This window comes from Aythya fuligula, chromosome 15, assembly GCF_009819795.1.
Source record: "Aythya fuligula isolate bAytFul2 chromosome 15, bAytFul2.pri, whole genome shotgun sequence".
Lineage (NCBI taxonomy): Eukaryota > Metazoa > Chordata > Aves > Anseriformes > Anatidae > Aythya > Aythya fuligula.
Genome location: NC_045573.1, coordinates 5,077,475 through 5,098,308, shown reverse-complemented (window position 1 = coordinate 5,098,308; position 20,834 = coordinate 5,077,475). Strand labels below are relative to the sequence as shown.

The window sequence follows — 20,834 nt, the reverse complement described above, 5'->3', positions numbered from 1 at the left end:
TTAGATTTGACATCTAACAAAGCCATATATGTAAGACTATACAGCCATTTATCATAAGATTTGGCAGTATTCAACACTTATTTTTAAGGAAGGAGACTGATTTTAAAAGTCAACAGTTAAAACTGCAGTTTATTTTTGGTTGCTGGCACTTAGCTCAGCTCTAATTTCTTGTCTCTTCAGCTTCCCTTTCCACCACACGAAGCAGGTGGATCCCGACAGCAGAGGCCGTGCTGAGGCTGCTAGGGAAGGAACCAGAAACTGCTTGCCCTGGGGAAGGGAGACAAGCACAAGGGCTGCAAAACACGAGGTGAGGATGCCAAAAGGTAATACTGACCAGAAACTGTGATGAGGTACATTGAATCACAGAAAGGCAGTGCAAAAATTTAATAAGTAAATTTATACCTAATCAATTTAAGCCTAATTATAGGCATATCTGAAGGATCAAGCATTTTTCCCTGCAATGCCTGAATTTTTCTGCCTCTCAATTCCATCCATGGATCAGTCTTCTTGTTGTTTCTTATGCTCTTGCTTGGAATAGCCAGCATATATCTTCATTTCCTACCAGGAACACCACCTAGATGTGGTGAAAGAAGCTGAGCAGACATTTTGGTAGTAAGCAGCTGAACTGTTAATTCTTACATTTTAAGATTAAAAGAGAAAATAATTCAGTCCACAAACACAGAGTATACTTACCCACACACACACATACACAATAGTCCTTCTTCTGCAATTTTCTACCACAAAGTTCTTTATAATTAGCACAACATCAGGACTGTGAATCCTCAGAAAAATCATTCAATACAAGTTCAGAAGACACAAAAAGGAAGACATTTTTGGTATGGAGAATTCCAAAGTGCAAAGTTTTCAGGGGAAAAGGGGCTAAGAAAGTCAATTATGTCCTTAACTTGCTCAGTCACAAAATGCATGTCAGGAAAAAAACACTACTCTCTTTAAACAGCTGTCATTCAGCAAGTCACCTTACTGCTGCACTTCTCTGCCCAAGAGAAATTATTCTGTGCACACACACAGAACATCAGATACTACTGCTGTCCACAGAACAACCTAGCAAGTAAAGCCCTATTTCCTTTGGATTTTTGTTGTACATCTGCTAACTCTCCCTGTATGGTAATAAATCAAATGCCCTCCCACGTCACCCTTATCAGCCCGACATTGCCCGTGCTTCCTCTCCTCTCACCTCTCCACACTCCCTTCATATCCTCTACTGCTTAAGAACATGTGGGCTAGAGAAAGCACATACTCTTCTCCTTGCCACTCTCAAACTAAATTGAGCGAGCCAGCTGTCTTTGCATTTTGCTTAAGTGAAAGCAAGATACTTCTTTCCTCTTTTTCGGTTTGCACAAAATGTTGTGGCTTTAAAAGACTTCCACAGCTCTCACATTTGACCAAGCCAGCCAAGAGGTTGAGAAAGGAGGGCTGCAGACCAATGAGCAACACACACTTCATTCCCATGTGGAACTAGCCCAAAAATTATTTTTTTCCTCTATTTTCAAATAAGCTGGTCTGCCAGCCTAGAAAAAGTCTGCTATGATGCAGTCAATGCAAAACCTTCAAGACCTCTGTATCTGTTTACCAGCATGGGATTAAAACTGGAGACCACTGGAGGAAAAAAAAAAAAAAAAAAAAAAAAAAAAAAAAGTCAAAGGTTCAAATCTTTGTCACCTACAAACCCTGAGTCAGCCAAAGTCTGAGGTTTAATAAAATTTTGGTCTCCTACATAGCATTCTGGAAAAATATTCTAACCTCAGCCAGACATTTTAAAAGCCCATGGAGACTGCCCATCAGAATTAATATTCACTGTTCTCCAGCCTTCTTATGGAAGACACTAAAAGAAGAATAATCCAGGTAAATTTGCAAAAGGATGGAAAAAGCTTTTCACAATTAAATGTTCCATTCAAAGTTCATTCTGATTAACAACAACTAATTGCCAGGTTGCCCAAAAGCAGAATGCCACTTTCAGCATTTGTCTGGATAGCTTAAAAATGCATACAGATCAAGAAATGAAAAATATTTAAAGAGGGAAAAGTCTTTGAACAACACACCTGATTTCAAAATCTTGAACAAATACAGCTAACAAACTAAGGAATGTGATCTCATAACGAACACAAAGTCTGATTTGCGATACCAGGTAGTTTAAGCATCCAGGCCCTGTAACCATAATAGTTTGTACTGGGGATTTTCTGGATGTGCTGACCATGTAGGATCAAAGGATTCATGTAGGATTCAGTATTTATTTGGTAAGAATTTTACATGGACCTGTAGGTTGAGTTTATATGATCCTCAGTGTAGTGTCATGATTTTAGGAGTCTCATCAAATAAAATGCTCAAAATATTCTTGCTGATGAGAACCATAAAACTGTGAGCCATTATTAACCACAAGCAGAAAATAACATCTACATCATGCCACACCTTACTGCTACTACAAAAAGTCAATGCTCAAGCTTCTGCAGGAGCGCTGTTTCTCTAAGTCCCTCTTATTGTCACCTCCTCAAGCTGCCCAGCAGTACAACAGCCCTGTGCATCCCATCCGCGTTCCACCTCAAAGAGGTGAAAGCCAAAACCAATCAACATACAGGGAAAGGTACAAAAGGTACATGAAATCTGAGTCTTGGTGCCGTAAGGAACAAGCACCGGTAAGATTGCTTCCTGCTGAAACCGTGATTAAATTATCGCTGTCCTTTTCCAGCCAACATTTGAAAAGGTGTTTGTCCTTGCTGAATACCAGACTAACTGAAGCGGTTAAAATTCCATTTTAACAGTGCAGTATGTATTCTTGATCACGTATGTATTACAACCACAACTTAAGAATTAAGGATAATAATGAAAGAAGCTCATTCAATTAGTTTTTACACGTAACAAGAAAAAAAAAAAAAAAAAAAAAACACGTTATTTTTGAGATTACCACACCACATAACTACGAAGAAAATACAATGTGAAACCATGTAATTAGCATTATATGTATTCAAAATTTATTTAGAAAAGGATTGTATAATGTAACAGCAATAATTAATGTCTGGACAAAGAGTTAGTGAGCAAAACAAAAGGAAAAACCAAAATACCGGTATTTCGGTATTTGAAGACAGAAGGAATTTTGACAGTAAGTTAGGATTTCACAGTGGTGTTCCTAACTACTGCAACGTATCAAAACACATCAGATAAACAACAAGATATCAACCTTCCTTCAGAAAACATGAAAGATAATTTACGAACCAACAGGAGAAAGGCAACCAATGTTTTAGAGTTGGGATATTTAGTTTGCCATCTTGTGGCTAACTACTGAAGCTTTAACGTGCAGTTATCCCAACCACAGAGAGCTCTATAAAAACCTCATTAGCAAATGAACAATATATTACCCGATTTCTTCATTTACATTTGTTTATCATTTTTAATTCTCAATTATTAATAGAATCAGATACATTAATTACTACAAAAGCAATTCAAACAGATGTGAGGATTGGTGTCCAAGGGGACTTCTGTGCTTTTATTTGAAACATTTAATATCTGGAACAATCCTCTTTCCTTTTTTTTTTTTTTTCTTTAAGCTACTTCCACATGCTGTTTTTCTAAGAATAGTAAATACTTTCCAAAGACAAAAGGCAACCACAAAAGGTAAGTAACTGCCAAAAAAGACATTAGTCCAACTTGCCAAGACCTCATTTCAAATTCAGTGGCAGAGGGATCCTCACCAAGACAGACACACACCTGGGTAACTTCGTTCATCACCGATGGATTTCTTATCTCCATCCCAACCCGGCAGAAACTCATACCTCATATGTTTAGTTCCAGAGGTTTTGACCCAAAGAACAAATGAGACCCAAAGCAGGAAAAGAAAGGTTCCTTCATTTCCCTTCTGAGATCACAAATGCTCAGTAGAAAGTGTTACCTCCAGGGAACCCTCCACTAGTAATCGGTAGCATGGCTTAATATTTTGGCCTGCCATGCACTGAACAACACTTATTCATTGTCCTACTTCTGCTTAGGTCCAGTGCAAAGCCAGAAGAGCTTTATGAGCCCAGACTCGGACAAGTCAACAGACCCCTTTCAGTTTTCTCCCCCATACTTACAGCACACATCCATGCATAATCTAACCTGGTCTAAGCACTCACAATCATTTCTATCTTCCCAACATTTAACTAAACTACTCATTTTTTAATTGTCAACCTGTCTAAATAACTTTGCCAGCAGCACTAGTAATCTCTTCCGTAATTATAAGAGATACTAAGAGCCTCCTTTCATCTTCCACTGAACATATATTTAGCTGGTTTCCAAACACCTGCTGTAATTTATTATCCAGGGCTGCTTCTCGCCCAGGGCAGTATCTTTTCTATAATTCAGCAACATGCTAAGTGAGGCACCAACAAAGCACTGTACGGCAGTGGTACATCACTTTCTCTTTTTTTTTTCTCCAGACTTTCAAATCGTTTCTCAATACCAATGAGAGTATTTCTTTACTTTTTCAAGCTACTGCTACGTACCAGAACGATTTTTTGAACCAATGAGCACCAGAACATCTAAAATGTTTTTCTTCATCTGAGTATACAGGCAGAATGGTTTTCCAATGGGCTCCTTACTCACTAAACTGTTTTAAAGTTCTCTACTATGCACTCCATTTATTAAGTAGCTTAAATGATCTACGTCCTTCTGGGTCTTGCTGAGCTGTTATTACTCAGTCAAAATCTGTTCTGCCTTTTATTTCCAATCGCCTTCAAGCTTAAATTTCACTTGAAACACTCATTTCCACTTTTTAGATGGCCGAATCAATGGAACATATGGACCTAGTACAATTATTAAAAATGGTAGGCTCTCTCCTTTAATAACATGATCAACTAATCAAGCAGAAACTCAAAGCCAACGCTATGAAACACCAACAGCACTACAAAACTCAGCAAACTCAATGTTTCAGCAATTTGACAGGACTCAGAAAAATCCAATGACTAGCATCACAGAATATGTCACACAAAACAAGAAAACGTATTTCCATCGAAAAATGGTTTCTGGCTCTGGGCCACCGTCTGTCTCTCGTGGCCACATCGAGTGATTTGGCTAGCTCTTAACTCTCCTGTGTGCTCACCCTTAATGTTGTATTTCTTATCTTACAATCCCTATTGACATAAAATCTCTTTCTACTTTGTACCCCGTCTGTCTTCTGCTTCTGCCCTATTAACTCATGTCAATATAGCAAAGGGAGCAAAATAAAGCAGCAGAGTCGATACTCATCCCTTGAATTTTTGTGCAACTGCTGCAATGAAGGGGAACAAATAGGTCAAAATCAGGGACAGCTCACGGAGCTGCCCCGGCTCTCCAGCCACACTTGGCATCAGATCTGACCACAGCTTCACTTTCCTGCGGCTCACTCAACAAAGGAGGTGGCTGCACAGATCAGAAGTTCATCTTCCAAATTAACATGGAGCATCCTGACTGTTCACAGCAAAGACCACACGCTGAAGCAGAAACTGCTCTAATCTCACAGCGTGCTTTTGAAAATAAAAGTCACTCGCTGAATACAAGTTGTCGTTGTCTTAGGAGAATTACAAACAGTGGTGTGATTTACCAGACAGTCCCACCTTCTCCCCTATGCTTTTTCTGCCCTTCCAAAACTGCACTTTAACTAAATTGCAAAGTATCTCTGGGAATAAAGGAATGCATCATCACCGAACACTTAACTGGACAGGATGATCTCTTTTCTTCCCCAATCCCTGCAACAATAGGAACACTAGAGATCTGCAATTCATAACAAAGAAGAAAGCATTTATCAGACAGAAGAGAAGAGATTAAAGCATTGCTACCTCTGATTGAATGACCACAGTATCACATTACCTCTGCTCCTGCTGCTTCAGAGGAAGTGATTGAGCCTTGGCACAGGGGCCTTGCTGAGTGAGGAAGGGGGCAAATCCTCTCACCAGAATTTTAATCTCCTGCTTCTGTAACCTGCAAATCATTACCCAGTGCAGCAGAGGAACGAATGCTACGTGTCATCCAATGGTCTCCCTGCTGATAATTTCTATACAGAACAGTTTATTTCAAAAAGACCATATAACATATTGCAGCTAAAAAAAAAAGGGGGCAAAAAAAAGGAACGAGAAAAAGAGAAATGAAATTTTAAAAATTAAAGACAAGGATGAAAAGAGCCTGAGTGAAATCTCTGACTGTGGAGCAGTAAAATGCATTAACTCATCTTGCCAAAACACATGCTGCCAAAGACATTATTTTAGTACCTTTTATACACACCTGGGCTTAACTCAAGCCTCATTTCTCCTTTCCAGTGGACAGTGTTAGGGTTCCAAGAGGAAAAGGTAAGAATCTGAGTGCTGGATTGATTTCCAGATGAAGAGATTTGTGACTCCTCTCCAATTCATGATAGTTTTCTGCTTAGCAGAGCCTACCACTGCACACAGAGGCATTCCAGAAGCACAGCTGTGTAAGGTGGGAAGCGCACCAGACCTTACTGCTGGCTGGACAGGATGCTGCTTAAATTCAAAACTCACCCAGTATTAGAAAAGAAGGTTTTGACTTTCCTTTGTCATCACAGTTGCAAGAACAAAGTCTCTAAAAGAAGAGGATTCTTTCTAAATCATAGAACTGTTTAGAGACAAGTCTATCAAGACATATAAGCCTACCATCCTCTAGAAGATGTAGAAACATCTCTTCTGTAGAAGAGTAGAAACGTTAACACTTGCATGTGTAAGATTGCTTGATACACTGTGAAAGTTATTTTTTTTCTCCAAAAAAAAGCGCTGCATTTTCTTTAAAGAAAAAAAATCTACACAATACAAGTAAAAGTAGGCTACTGCTATTAGAAGTCTTACAAAACAACTTTTTTTTTCCTAAATTACTGGATCATGAATGTGGATTTTCAAAATTTCAGAACCAACTTTCACAGCAAGTTACTAGCCCTCGTGCTAATGGGGAAGAACCTTAATAAAACAGCACACTCCAAAACAAATCTGAGCTGGTTCCCAGGATGATTAAAAGGATGCAATAATACAATTATTGAAATACATGTACTTAATGAAGTTCTGTGTGCAAGTTATATGACAATTAAATCATTTGCACAAACAAAAAGCGGGCCTTTATTTATCATGGAGATTACCGGCAGCCTGTAAAGTCATTAAATTTTACTCTGAGGCTTAAGGTTTGTGGACAGAGGATTCCAACACGCTAACGGCGCCTTCATTGGCACCAAGTTTTAAGCAGCTCCATGACATTTTAGAAAAACAGCAGAAGCTTAAATTGCCTGTTCACGAACAACTTGCAGAATAATAAAATTTCAGTACTAAAACCTACATTAACCAACTGCCATTGAAGGGTGTTGGTTTAATACATTTTGACAGACTAAGTTGTGTTGTTTGGTTTTCTGTTTTTTAAACAGAAGCAGCAACTCAAATAATCTCTGTTCTGATATGGAAAAGTCTCCAACTTAGGCTTGATCAGTCTGTTTCCTCTGTGGTTCTCAGTTACTGTGCAGAATGCACAGCTTGGTATGAAGTAGCTGCTAAGAGAGAAAGGTTTGTGACAGAGGAGCTAGAAGCTGACACTCAAAGAAATCAACAAACATTTCACAAGAACATTTTAATACCCAGTAAGCTGTGATGAAATCCGTGAATGGAACTAACAGACACCACCACAAGCACCAGTTCTTAAACAGTTTTAATGCCAATAGGTATTAAATGAAGTTCTGACCCATGTGCAGATCTCTGAGACCAAGCTTTCCACTCTCTGGAGGAAGTTTCAAAGCCAATATTCAACAGTTAGGAAATACACCCAGTCAAATACATCCATGAAAGCATACTTGAATAACTGTCTCCCTTCCCAAGCTATTTTAGCTTTAAAATGCAGGAGAAGTAATCAACTTCCTGAAAGCAGATGTATGAAATCTTAAAATAATAAAAATAAAAAAATATATGGATCATGAGTTGCAGAAAAAATAATTGCAATTAGTAGAAAAACTAGAAGTGCTTATGGTCTCCACATTAGTAATCCCATCCTGGGTTTGACAGAGACCCTGATCTACAGATTGCTTGCTTGTTCCTCCCCTAGCTCAGAGTTTATAGAGACAGCTCCATTCATAGCTCTTGGTTCAAAATGAGGAGTCAACTATGAAGGGTCTCAGCTATACCATGTAATATACATATATATATATATATATATATATATATATATATATGTATGCAATGTACATCATATAGCTGCACACGAGAACTTGCTGAACTTTTTCATGAAAAGAAACAGAGCTTCCCTTCTTCAGATTTGGGTTGATGCCTTAAAAGCATAAAGAGCTACTCAGATGAAAGGAAAAGGAGGAATTTTTTTTAAACAATGAAATTCATTCTCAGCCGTGACAGGTTTTCGTTAAAAAATATATATATATTTCTGAATCGTCTTCACTAAGCAGATGATCCTAGAGTTTCAGTTTAAGCTTTTCAGTGACTTCCAAACATCTTCTGTGCATTAAAAACCATCCCTGCAGTGGACACCACCTCTTGTTTCTTAGATTTTATGGCCTACTATATTAAAACCAGTTTAAATGTAATAAAGTCTGCAACACTTACAGCTAGAAAATATAGGAGAACAATAAAATTAGCCAAGTATAACAATAAGGGAGTCTTAAACATCCCCTGCTCACTTTCCAGGGACAACACACACAGAATAGTCAAGGACTACAAAATCAAAAGAAATTTAAATCAATTTAAAATTTAAACAACCTTTTCTCCTGCCTACCAGGGACTCAAGGGACATTAACAGAAACTTGCTCTTCTGCATTGTTTCCTCAGGTTTTCCTTCTTGCTTTCTAAAATTTGTTTATACAAGTAGTGATCTGAAATATTGATGATTTACTCATCTCTCAAATATGGTTTTGCTGCAGCTGGTTTGCAGTAATGTCATACCTTCTCTCTTCACTTCACACTCCACCCCTTTCCTGCAGGAGATGGAGCTGGAACATGATTTTTAGATTGCTCTCTATTTCATCCTACCTTACCTCATCTCTCATTCATGTATGATGTGCTACCACAACACATAACGTTACTATCAAACAGGCAAGTTAGAGACATCCCACCCATAGCTGCGCACTCTACTACATAATGATACTGGGTAACACACCAGCAGGTGCACATCTTTTTCCCTGTAAACTGTGTCCTATTTAATAAAAGAAACAAGACACTGTATCCTGTGCTGTTAAGTCCAAGTGGTTATTCAAAACTGAAAACAGATTTAGCCAGGAGCACCAACACCCAGCACCACTAGGTATCAATAGCTGGCCTTTTCCAGCATCAGCACAGCCTGCAGTACTCACAAGCACCAGAAGCAGAAATACCACGTCTCAGAAAAAAAACTTTATCCTAAACACGCCTGGACAAATGAAGCAAAACTCATTCAACAGTCATTGTAACGGCAGGTTCAGACTTGCTGCTGCAGCTGACTGCCCAGAGGAGATAAGTCAAACAATATGATAAAATGATTTTATTGGCAGTATACAAAATCGTATTTTTGGTTAATATAAAATTGAAGCTCTAGCCCCTTAATTGCAAGTCTGACATATTAGTGCTGAGTCAGTGAATCGCAGTACTTCTTGGTATATGCCTCCAGCAAAAACATGACCCACACTGTATCTGCTTCTAATGTAATCTGTTTCTAACATGGAAGAAGTTCATACTATTTAATCATTTGTGTTATCAAAGTATCCAAAAACTACCCAAACCTAGGTCATGTATCAGAACAATTTAGGGTGTTTCTCATAGATACTAACAGCCTTTTCCTCTCTTTAGACATCCTTCCAGTTCTACACGTGCCCACTACCTTCTCTCTCAAATTGTCTAATTGATTAATCAAGTTAAACTCAGAGCAATTGTTCTCAACATGTATTTAGCTTCAAGGCTTCTGCTTCTACCTCGGATCCGAGTATTGGCTGTGTGCCCAAACGCATGTCTTTCTTCTAATCCTATCAGTTGGTCTAATAAAAGGTATTACTTCTCCCTACAAACCTTGCTTTGCTGTTTCTTCTCCGAGAGATCAAAATGCACTCTGCCTTCAACCAGCTCCAATTCTGACACCAGTACAAGACTCATAGAATGAAAAACCAAGGCATAAGACCCGGATGAGCAAGTTCACTCAATAAATTGGGAGGGTGATGCAGCCAGATAACCTGTGTTGCAATTATATCCTTGATGTCACAGGATTGAGATGCTTTCTGCTAAAGGGGATGCAAACAGCACTGCTCTATGCTCCAGCAACAAGAGAAAGTGACTGCAGTCTGGCTCTTTTAGTAGATAAAGATGCATCACCATAAATGATACCTTTGGTTTCCAAAAATCAATTAGTGCATTGCCTTGGTGACAATTTTTACCTCCATTGCAAGGTGCAAGAACACAGGAATTAGTTTTTTCATTACCACAATACATGGATATGCAATATTTTGTCAGTAGAGTCTCATTTAAGAACAAAACCAAAAAAAAGCTTTTTTTTTTTTTTTTTTTTTTTTACAAACATACACTCTTTTATTGGTATTATATACTTTGGACTCTCTGCAGTGCAACTGCCATAGGCTAGATCTGATAATCCTTTATTTGTACAGCCAGAAAGGGACACATTTTGGTTTATTTCCATAAATATTTCAAAAGCTTTTTCTGGCTGAGAAACAGAAAGCCTCTTCAGTGGTTATTTCACTCATAAGAATTTGATTTCTATTGCTTGGATAAAAGAGAAGATGGGGGTTTTGTTGTTTTTGTTTTGTTTTAAACTAATTTCCACATCTTAACAGTGAGAACATATTTTAAAACTTATGAATATGTGAATGTTGTTTTAAATATTGAAAATATGTAAAAAACAGTACATACATAAAATATGACAAAGGAAATTACATTTTGCTAGAACACCATTCTAAATTCTTTCAAAGCACAATGTCTAAGACTTCTGACCAACCGCCCAGCCTCTAAATGGCAGATCCTCTGATCATTCTTTTGGTATGGCCAAAGTGAAAAAATACCCAGTCACCACCAATAAAATAACTGAACCAGACACCAACCTTTGGTTAAAAACAGAGATGGAACAAGGGATGAATCATGGGTTCCATCATGGTCAGTGACACTGGCAGTCTGTGCTTATCCTTTTTTTTTCTCCTTCCTCCCAGAGACTGCACTGACTGCTTTATAAAGCCTTTTTTTTTCCTCCTTATACCTATAGACAAATTTAGAAAGAAAGGAAAAGAACAAGGAACAGGAAGCTTCTGAATGAATTAGAGGGAGAAGCAGGAAGAGAACGAATGAAACACTGAGAACATGAGATCATCACTTGGGCCTGGATAAAATGACATCTCTTTCCAATTCTATCCCAACTCCTTTGTAAGAAGCAACAGGTTCCTGCCAAACCATGCCTGCACCAAGGAGCTGTGAGGATTTCTCCCAATGCCTGAGAACGGCCACACTGCTGTTGCCAGAAAACAGCCTGGCTATGGCATTGAGACAGAGGGAGAGAAACCAACAAACTGAGAGAAACCTTCCTCCTCTATGTTGCCCATGCAATAGCAAAGCAACCCGCCTGACTTGTCACAAAACAAAACCCACATGTGAAATTTGCTTCAACAAGACAGCCCATGGACAAGGATGGGGACACAAAGAGACTCTGTGGAGGCTCCAACATCCCATCAGGATCTCTCTGGTGTTTAGCAACAGGCCTTATGTCATCAGGACAGTTTCCTATGATGGCCTTGCTTCATTTCCCTGTGGTCAACTCCACCAACCCAACTACTCCTTACTTAACCAGATGCCTCAAAAGCATCCGAGGCTTCAACGAAAGCTGCAGCAGCGCCGTAGTAACAAGCAGCATCTGTGCTCTTCAGAGGCAGAGTTTTGGAAACGGGCACATTCACATCAAGACACATCCTGCAGCTTGTCGTTTCTTTCCTTTCACTTGTAACATTTTTTAAGCTAATTGGCTCCAGAATTTATAATCCTGGTGACAGCAGCCTGGCTATCCAAGGAGGGGAGGGGGGGGGGGAAGCAGCTGCCAAGGCTGCCGGCGCCATCTTGTGTCGGCAGCGCCTCAGTGCAGGCGGCCCTGCCTTCCCCTTCCAACACCACAGGCCACCTTGGGAGGTTTTGTACAGACTACAGAGAAAAAAAAAAAAAAAAAAAAAATAGGCATCCGAAAAGGAAGTGCAACTAAACCCACCGAATCTGAAAAGCAGAAAATTAAGCAGACGGGGGGCAGGGGGTAGTTGAAATGCAATTACAGCAGAAAAAAAAAATGCGTTTCACCATTAGCATCCCACAATAAGAAGGTTTGTCAGGCACCGGTTTAGCCTACACATGTTCACATCCGTCAGCATTTCCATGATAAATCCTAATTTTCGCCATTGTTGATCACATTGAACTAAAACTTGGTATGCAAGTTTTTAGCACAGATGCTCAAATAAATTATGCACATTAGTCATTTAACTTTCAGAGCTGCGAAAGAAAGCTGCTTTTTGGTGGTGGTGGGTTTGACTAATTTATGACAAGTTTTTGGGTGCTTTTTTTTTTTTGCCTTACACAGCTAAAAAAGACAAGGCAGCTATTTATTTTTTTTATTTATTTTTGATTAAACTCTTCAAGCTTCATGTCTTTTGTACAAATGATAAAACTTGCACATTACGAAAAATATTCGTAACTAAAATGCCCTCCCCCCACCAGCAGCATTTCCTCTATTTACCATATCACACCATGGTCCACACATTGACATACCCATACAAGCAAACACAGAATATTAAAATGAAAACATCAATAACAGCAGTCTGAAGAAGTCATGCAGTAGAGCTGACATGATCCGGAAGAGAAATTGTTAAACAAGCAATTAGCTGCAGAGCTGAACAAAGTTTACATGCAGATACAATCAACTGATTGAGACATCTCAGCCAAGACAGTATTTTTAGACTTAACAGTATTTTGTATAGCATTTGAACAGACCCTGCTTCACAGCAGCTACAGAAACCTAGAGAATTCACATTTACCCCTGTAAAATACCTCAGTGTATTGTGGCTATTCCGTACTCTCCCCAAAGCATCGGAAAACTATCAATCTGTTTAAAATAAACAATGCCCTAAAATACTTTTTTTAAAAATCCAGTCTTTGATACCCCTGTTATTACAGCAATAGAGGATATTCAGGTAAATCAGAAAATTCATTCTGCATTCTGTCACCAATTCCTCTCTGCCTTGACTACTCAAAAAAGCTATAATGCAGTTGTAGCAACAAAATTTGACAGAAAAAACCTGTTACACACAATCTTATTTGTTTGTTGATAACTTGCCAAAAAACACAAACAGACAGATACTATGATTTCAAAATACTACATGGAAAGAAATAATAATGCACATGATGTGCTTTTAGGACAGAAAAAAATTGAATAAAATCTTAACAGGTACAGATAGATAGAAATTAATGTATTTCAGTTACCTTAAAAAAAAAATTAAGGGGTACAGACTAGACAAGACACACATAGTGGAGATCAGTTTGTTTTTGTTCACATGTTCTTCTGGATCTGAATATGAGAGTATGAGAAACTCAGGTCACTGTATTAAACTACTCAACAGAACCCAAGCAAGCAAATCTTCTCCAGAAACTAAATTTAGACTTCTCAGGCCATATTCATCTACCATGTCCACAGGACTTCTGACTTCAAGACTGATTTTGAAGAGACTGGCAAACTGAAGGGCCTTCCTCTTTTCCAACTCACAAATTTTTCAAGACCTTATTGCCTTTGCAATGAGTCAGAAAAGACAAATCCCTCAGCACTAGAATCTTAAAGTACTGCAATTCCCAAAGCTCTGTACAAAGCACGGTGACAGGATGAATTGAAGACTTCACACAGTACTACTGGCTTCAAAGTAGAGTACTTTTGTAGTGCTGCCTCGCCTCCTGCATAGCTGAGATTATAATTTCTCCCTTTGTGTTTGCATCACAAATATAACACGGATGTGGGGTATTCATCCTTTGCCCCACCAGCCTCATGCAAATCGTTAGTTTGATCATTGCACCTCTCTGCTAAAAAGAATACAAATAATGAAGATGCATAGTAAGTCTTGACTTCAAATTACTTCAATAATTCTAAATATCCACAGTTTCTGAGAAATGTAGACTGGTATTAACATACGTTTATTTCAGCTAGGATTTTAGGAATTTTACTCTCATGTAAGTGAAAGATTTATAGCACAGATGTGCCTCACATAAAAGCAAGGTAGGCAGGCTCCTTCACAAACTTTTACAGTGCAGCTCAGTGTTGAAACATGGACCATCTGCTATACAATATACTATTAACAATAGTTTATGCTTTCTATCAAATTAACTGGTTACATTTTATATATTTCTCTGGTCAGATAATATATACCGTTACCTGAACACCCAAGGGAATGTTTAATCAGCATCTCCATAGGAGCACTAGCAAGTAAAAGTCGCCATTCATTCCAGTAATAAAAAGATACACAAACACCAGGGATGCTAGCATAAACACAAAGGGTCAATTACAACCCTGGAGCAAGAGAAAACAAGAAAACAAAAGCACAGGAACACAGTTAAATAGCTTTTGCAATTTGTAAGAGTGATCAGAGCACAGAACAGAGGCATTCCACTGGTCTTCCTTGAACGTTCTGGTCTCCAAGAAGCAGTCAAATATAAGGGAAGAAACCAGTCTCCACAGAACTCCAGGCTGAAAATATGGTAAAATTATTGCCATATCTATCCCCTTGAGGCTGTTTTCTCTATATACTTCCTTTCAGCAGGACAAGAGACTGTTTCTATGAGTTCCAGAACTAAAGCTGCCTGGTTTATGGGGACTTCTCTCTCCAACGGTGAATACTGACTCCAATACGCTTCCGTTTTCCATACCAACAGCATGAAAACAATATCAAAACCCATACTACAAAAGGCCACAAGCCTTTGGAGAATTTAGTACAGCAGAAATTACAGATGATGATGCTGCTGTGGTACAAGAACAGTGCTCACTCACAGTCAGTCTCAAGGCCAAGTGAGCAGGAGCTAAGGACACACAATCTCAGACAGGAGCCCTTCTGTCAACGTGATATTTAATAGAGTCTTTTGCTTGCAGGACTCCGATACCCAACAGGGGATGACCTCACATTGCACAAAGATGTCTCTGTTGTAGCTGGATACCTGTTTTCATTAAACTTGGTTAAATTTGTTATTTTTGAGACCTGAAGCATCTGCCAAACTTGACAGAAGACAACTAGCAAGTTCAAAAGTGTAGGGTAGGCACTGACAATCTCATCTACATACACATACAAAGCACAGTAATAAGCCTCACTTCCTCAGGAAATCAGGCTAAAAATGGCACAACCATGAAAAGCAAAGGTCTGGGCAAAATCCCATGTTTTTAGAATTGGAAGCAAAAGTCAATGTCTTGACTAAATTATTTTTTGCCTTCCTATTTTCTACTAGGAACTAACTATTGTACAATGGAACTGAAATCAGAAAAAAATTGTATCTACTAAATTATCATGAATAACCAGATGTTGCCTGGAAGCTTACTATTTGAATATGTTTATTTGGAAAAAGTAGATGGGTCACTTAATGGGACACTATCAACTACTTTCTGGTATAAAAATGCAAGACAGAGCAGTTCTGAAGGAAAGAAAAGGGAATACCTATTAGTCATTTCTTTATAATATTTGTCTATAAACGAATGCAGAACCTGCCAGCAGTTAATATTGCCCCGAAGCACTGTGAACAAACATTTGTCTGGTATTAGGTACACTTCCACATATAAATTAGGGTGCAATGTGTCATATAGTTGCATAAGAGAGAAAAAAAAATCTCTACTTTGTCCTATATTAGACATTAAGTGCTTCTTTTGATCACAAAATAACTCATAAAGCCTATCAAAAAACAGCACTTCTCTCTCTGCCAGATAAAAGACATTTCACTGTAATTAAACTTCTGTCCAACTTTCCAGAAGATTACGGGAGGAAGTCTGACAGGCTCTATTTATATTTGTGACTGACGCTTCTTGGGACACCCAAGGAAAAGAAGATGGGCAATGGATTTACAACACTTCTGAGCTAACAGCACTTACAAAGATGGATGGCTCCATTCTTATTATTACTCACTCATTGTGTGTATGTTTTGTGTTTGTGTTTTTTTTTTTTCTTGGAAAAAATCCCCGCTGCCTCACTCAGAAACATTTTCCGTTCAGTTTGCAATCTATGTTCCACAGCCTTCAATGGTTCAGGTTTTTATTTCATTTGTAAGTGATAATACACACAGCAGGCTGTTTGGTAAGTCAGCTTTATGCTATTTATATGAATAAAGGTGTAAACAGTCATATCTCTTAAGAGAAATCTGTGAGCACTTGGAGGAGGAAAATTCCTTTCAAACACATTCTAACTATCCCTTTTCACATACAAAACTATATGTCAAAACTCATGGCTGGGTTTCTGATGCTAGGTGACAGGAATAAACTATCAGCTGTAAGATCCCAACATTAGCATCAAAGATTTATTGCTTCTCTCTCTTCCTTCAGGTGTCCTTTATTCTGTTCAAGGTACTAACTTCACATTTCCTTGTGTTTGACTTTTACAAGATACCGTAGTGGTCCAACATCAGTATTACCCACGAACAACAAGAACAAAAGCAAAAAATAAATTATCACTTTGGGAAAGACCGTAAGTAGCTAAAGAGCACATTTTCATGGCCTGCCTTTCAGAGTTGAATCAACGATCCAGCTGTAAGCAGTGTCATTCCTTCATGGTTAGCTGCTTCAGAGGACAACACTGATGAGAAATAAGCTTTCATTACATTTCAAATTCTAGAATGCTTTGCTGTGATCATTTTAAGAAGTCCTTCCACAGACACACATACTGAGATAGGATAGATAAATATGCAAGTTTTCCCATTTCAATAAAAGTTTGTGCAGCTACCACATCATTTTTTCTTTAAGACAAACACTTACAAACCTCTTGGCCAACACTTCATATTACAAGCTACAACTACTGTCTCTCCCTGAAAAAATATTTCAATGCCTATAATGTTTACACTCTGGGGGGGAAATGTGCTTAAACCAATGATTTACGTGGTTAAACTGACCCATTATTTAAACACCTTCCCTTTATTGCCTTCTTCTAAGCAGAGGAGTAGGTATGCCTCATGCTACCAAAGCAGCCCAAAGCAATCTCCTCTTGAGCCTTTACGGGATTGTTACCTGTGTCCTACAGAGCTCCAGGGCACTTCCCGCTGTTCCTGCTAAAAGTGTAATTTACTCTATTTACACAACTTGCAGCAGTACACTACAAAACAGCGGCAAGGGTCCATCTCACGTTATTAATGGCATTTCAGGGACATTACTCAGCAATAGTGAAGTTGTGAAGAGGAAGGTGAGCTGCTGCTATTTACATCTTCAGTGAAAGGGTGACCCACTCCTCCATCCCCACGGAAGGTTTTCCTCCCTACACAAAAAGCTGCATGCTCCAAGGGGTTCTACACAACTCAAGCATGAAGCACTCACTGTTAAAATAAATCTATTTAGACTCACTGTTCAGAAAATTCAGTTCTGTGGCACTGTCTGAAAGCATCCTGTCTGAGTAATACAGCAAATCTGGTAGGCACCATCATTTGATCTCCAGGAGGCCTTGAGACACTGCCAATTGCACAGGTTACACAAACAGATATCAACACAAAGGCTGACTTGTCATGATGAAGCCTTTTTGGGGTGTGATTACCTTCTACTGCTTTTTTAATAACGGAAACTGGCACTACATAGTAGCAACAGGAAAGCAGCTCAAGACTGGAAGTATGAGACAAAACAAACGTAGCCTGTTTAGCGAAGCCATGTGCCATCCAGAAAACATTGCTGGCAGTGTGACTGCATGCCATAACCTTCCACTCTGGACCACCTGAAGTACGCTGCGGAGCAGCTGAGCCACACATCTGTCTCTAATTCTGGAGCAACAGAGGGGAGTTTATCTAGCAAACCAGTCCCTTGTGCCATCTTTTGCATGTCTGGCTTGTTTTCTGAAGTCAATTCCTGCCCATGTTTGGCTACATTAACCATGAACTCCAGCCTCAGTACCAAGCATCTCCTCTCACCAAACAGAAATGAGCACTGCTCACCAGGCTGTGATGTGGACAGGAGCTGGCAAACACCTACCGCAGCCACTGAACAATGCAGGCAAGGTACCAGAACTGGGAATAAAAATGAAGACGACTGCAGTGGAAAGGCAGAAAGAATACTCAGCTTGCAAAAAACCTTCCAGGTCCTCTTCCACTTGTGTTTAAAAGCTCATTGATGACCAGAAGTAAATTCAGTGCACACAGACTCAATACCAGCCGTCTGGGAAGAGGGTTGTATGACCAGCAAGTGAAGCTGCTGACTAATAAAGCCCTGGAAACTCTGTCCTTGCCCTGTGCTGGTGCTCAAAAGGGAGACTGAACTGTTACTTAACTGTCTTTAACATCACACTCACATATTTTCTACTAAACACTGAACTTTGCACTGTAGCAACCTAAAACTATCTGTGATTCGCACTTCATTGCCAAGAACTAAACTCAGATGCCAGCTTCTGATAATATTTCCTTAAGTAGCTACCAAGCCATTAATTTTAATGGAAAAAAAATAAAGCTTATTAGGATAAGCAAAGTTTATTTGCCGTGGTCCTGCACTCAGCTCTTTACACACATAACCAGCAGCTATTTATAAAGTCACGCTTAGCACCATCAGGACTGAAGACGTAACAGATTTGAACTAAGGGCTAAAGAAGCTGTAGCTAAGACAATAGAAAGGCGAATAACTGCTGGGCTCAATCACTAGAGGGAGTTATGATCACACACTAAGTTACTGTAATACCCAGACCATTCGGAATGCAATTAAGAAACAAATAAAAGAAGACCATCAGCTGAATCTGGATGTCATTCAAGGGAAAACAGAAAATTAGATTTGCTTCTTTAACAAGGTTTTATTTCCAAGGACTCGAGACCTTCTCCTGGGAACTTTCAAATCATCTGTAATGAAAGGTTTTAAAAAAAAAAAAAAAAATTGCCTACATTTTAAGACAGAATAAGGTAAGTGACAGAAGAAAGCTGAAATTATCACTTTTGGAAATGACACGCAGTGTTTCATCAGGAAAACGTTAGAATTTTAATTTAAGCAGCTTTACAGCCCATTTCACCTGAAATCAAAAAGTAATCTTAATCATGTTTTTATTTTTAAACTAAATTGGCACGATTACATCCAGCATGAACAGGCACTACCAAAAGGCTGCTTTTTCAACAGATGATTCCCTTTGGCCATTAATAAATTTAGAAAAAGCATTTCTCTGACAGGCTGTGAGAAGACAACTGTGGAGGGAGGGAGGGAGATCTGTAATTCAAACATTACCACAATTCTTTTATTTGATCATTTAAGAGTTTGGGGGGGGGGGGGTAGCTTGGTATATTTTTTAATATATGAAGTGCCTTTTTAAAAAAAAAAAAAAAAAAAAGTATTTCCCTCCCCCCCCTCTTAAACTTCTTAGCAGAAACCACAAAACAATCCGGCTGGCTGCACTCAGGGGAGCTTATACTTGGCTAACAATTTTACAACTGACTAAACACTCCTGTTAATAGCAGAAGCTCACACAAAGCTTTTAACACCCAGCTTGAATTCTGCCCGTCATTAGGAAGGAGGAGTCCATAACACGATCATCTCTTGAGCCAAAATCTACCACATACCTCAGGAGACACATTAGCAAATGCAGCCCAAGACAAATAAAAGCACTTGTCCACTGCTCAATTACACAGAATTTGAATGCTTTACATTCAACACATTTACAGAGAAGGTGGAAATTCTCCACACTTCTGTTGCTTAGACAAGGCAGCTAACACCTTGGCAATGGAAACAGCCCAGGAACCTTTTTGAAAGACAGAGGTATTGTTTATAAACAGGAACAGACGACAGGTTCCTAACGCGAAGAAATAAAACTGTGGAAAGCAAGAACACATGCACCGAGGATAAGAAGCATCCCAGTGTGCTATCTGGCACACTAAGGAAGCGTGTTAAGAAATGCTGTGTAACCAATGCACTCCGGAAAGTAAAGCTCTGGCAGACAAATTCATTTCCCTTAGGAGATGCTCACTTGCACACCAGGGCAAAGGCTTAGCCACCCTGTAGTTTCCCACACATATCCCTGCTCTATAACCAACTGCTCCTCCCACAGTCTTGCACTGCTTTGCCACCAGAACTATAAACGTGGTTTTCCACCCCAAGGTTCATTACTTTGCACATTTTGCTGTGACATCCTCTTCCAGATGTGGTGGTCTGAGAAAGCTTCTTACTTCTCCTTACAAACACTTCAGCTCATAAAGTGAAGGTGGATAAACTCACCACATCCTCCCACAGTTCATCTTTTGCTTCCTGCAAGGATTTAAGCAAGCAGAAAACTCTTAATGTGGGAAAGAACGATGGCATAGAAAGCACTTAGGAACAGCAGGGAAATCCAGAGAGCCATCCTCATAGGCTGCAGTGCTTGTTTTCTTTCTACATGCTTCAGTGTCTTCAGCGTCTTGGTACCCAACAGCCACTGGTATCACTTACCTGTTTGTGATGGTGGAGTTCTGCTCCTTCAGCACAAGCTCCCTTTGCTGCAGGGCCACAATTTGCCTTGAGAGATCATCAGGTGTCCTACACAAAACAAAATAGAAACTTTTAACAAAAATACTTGTTGAAAGACTATGTTCCATATACAATCATAAAAAAGTCTCACAAAAAAAAAAAAAAAAAAAACAAACAGATAAAGCAATTGCATCAGTCCAAAACTGCTCCAATTCCCTAAAACAACACAGAGTTGCATCCTCTTCAGA

The 20,834-nt window shown here is 39.1% G+C and overlaps 1 protein-coding gene across 1 annotated transcript in view; it reads right to left on the bottom strand.

Moving 5' to 3' along the window:
- MAD1L1 (mitotic arrest deficient 1 like 1) overlaps positions 1–20,834 on the bottom strand; it is a 347,666-nt gene that overhangs the window by 289,421 nt on the left and 37,411 nt on the right. Inside the window, exon 10 of the mRNA XM_032197489.1 lies at positions 20,569–20,655. Coding sequence (XP_032053380.1) covers positions 20,569–20,655 — 87 coding nt within the window. The remainder of the gene's footprint in view (positions 1–20,568; positions 20,656–20,834) is intronic.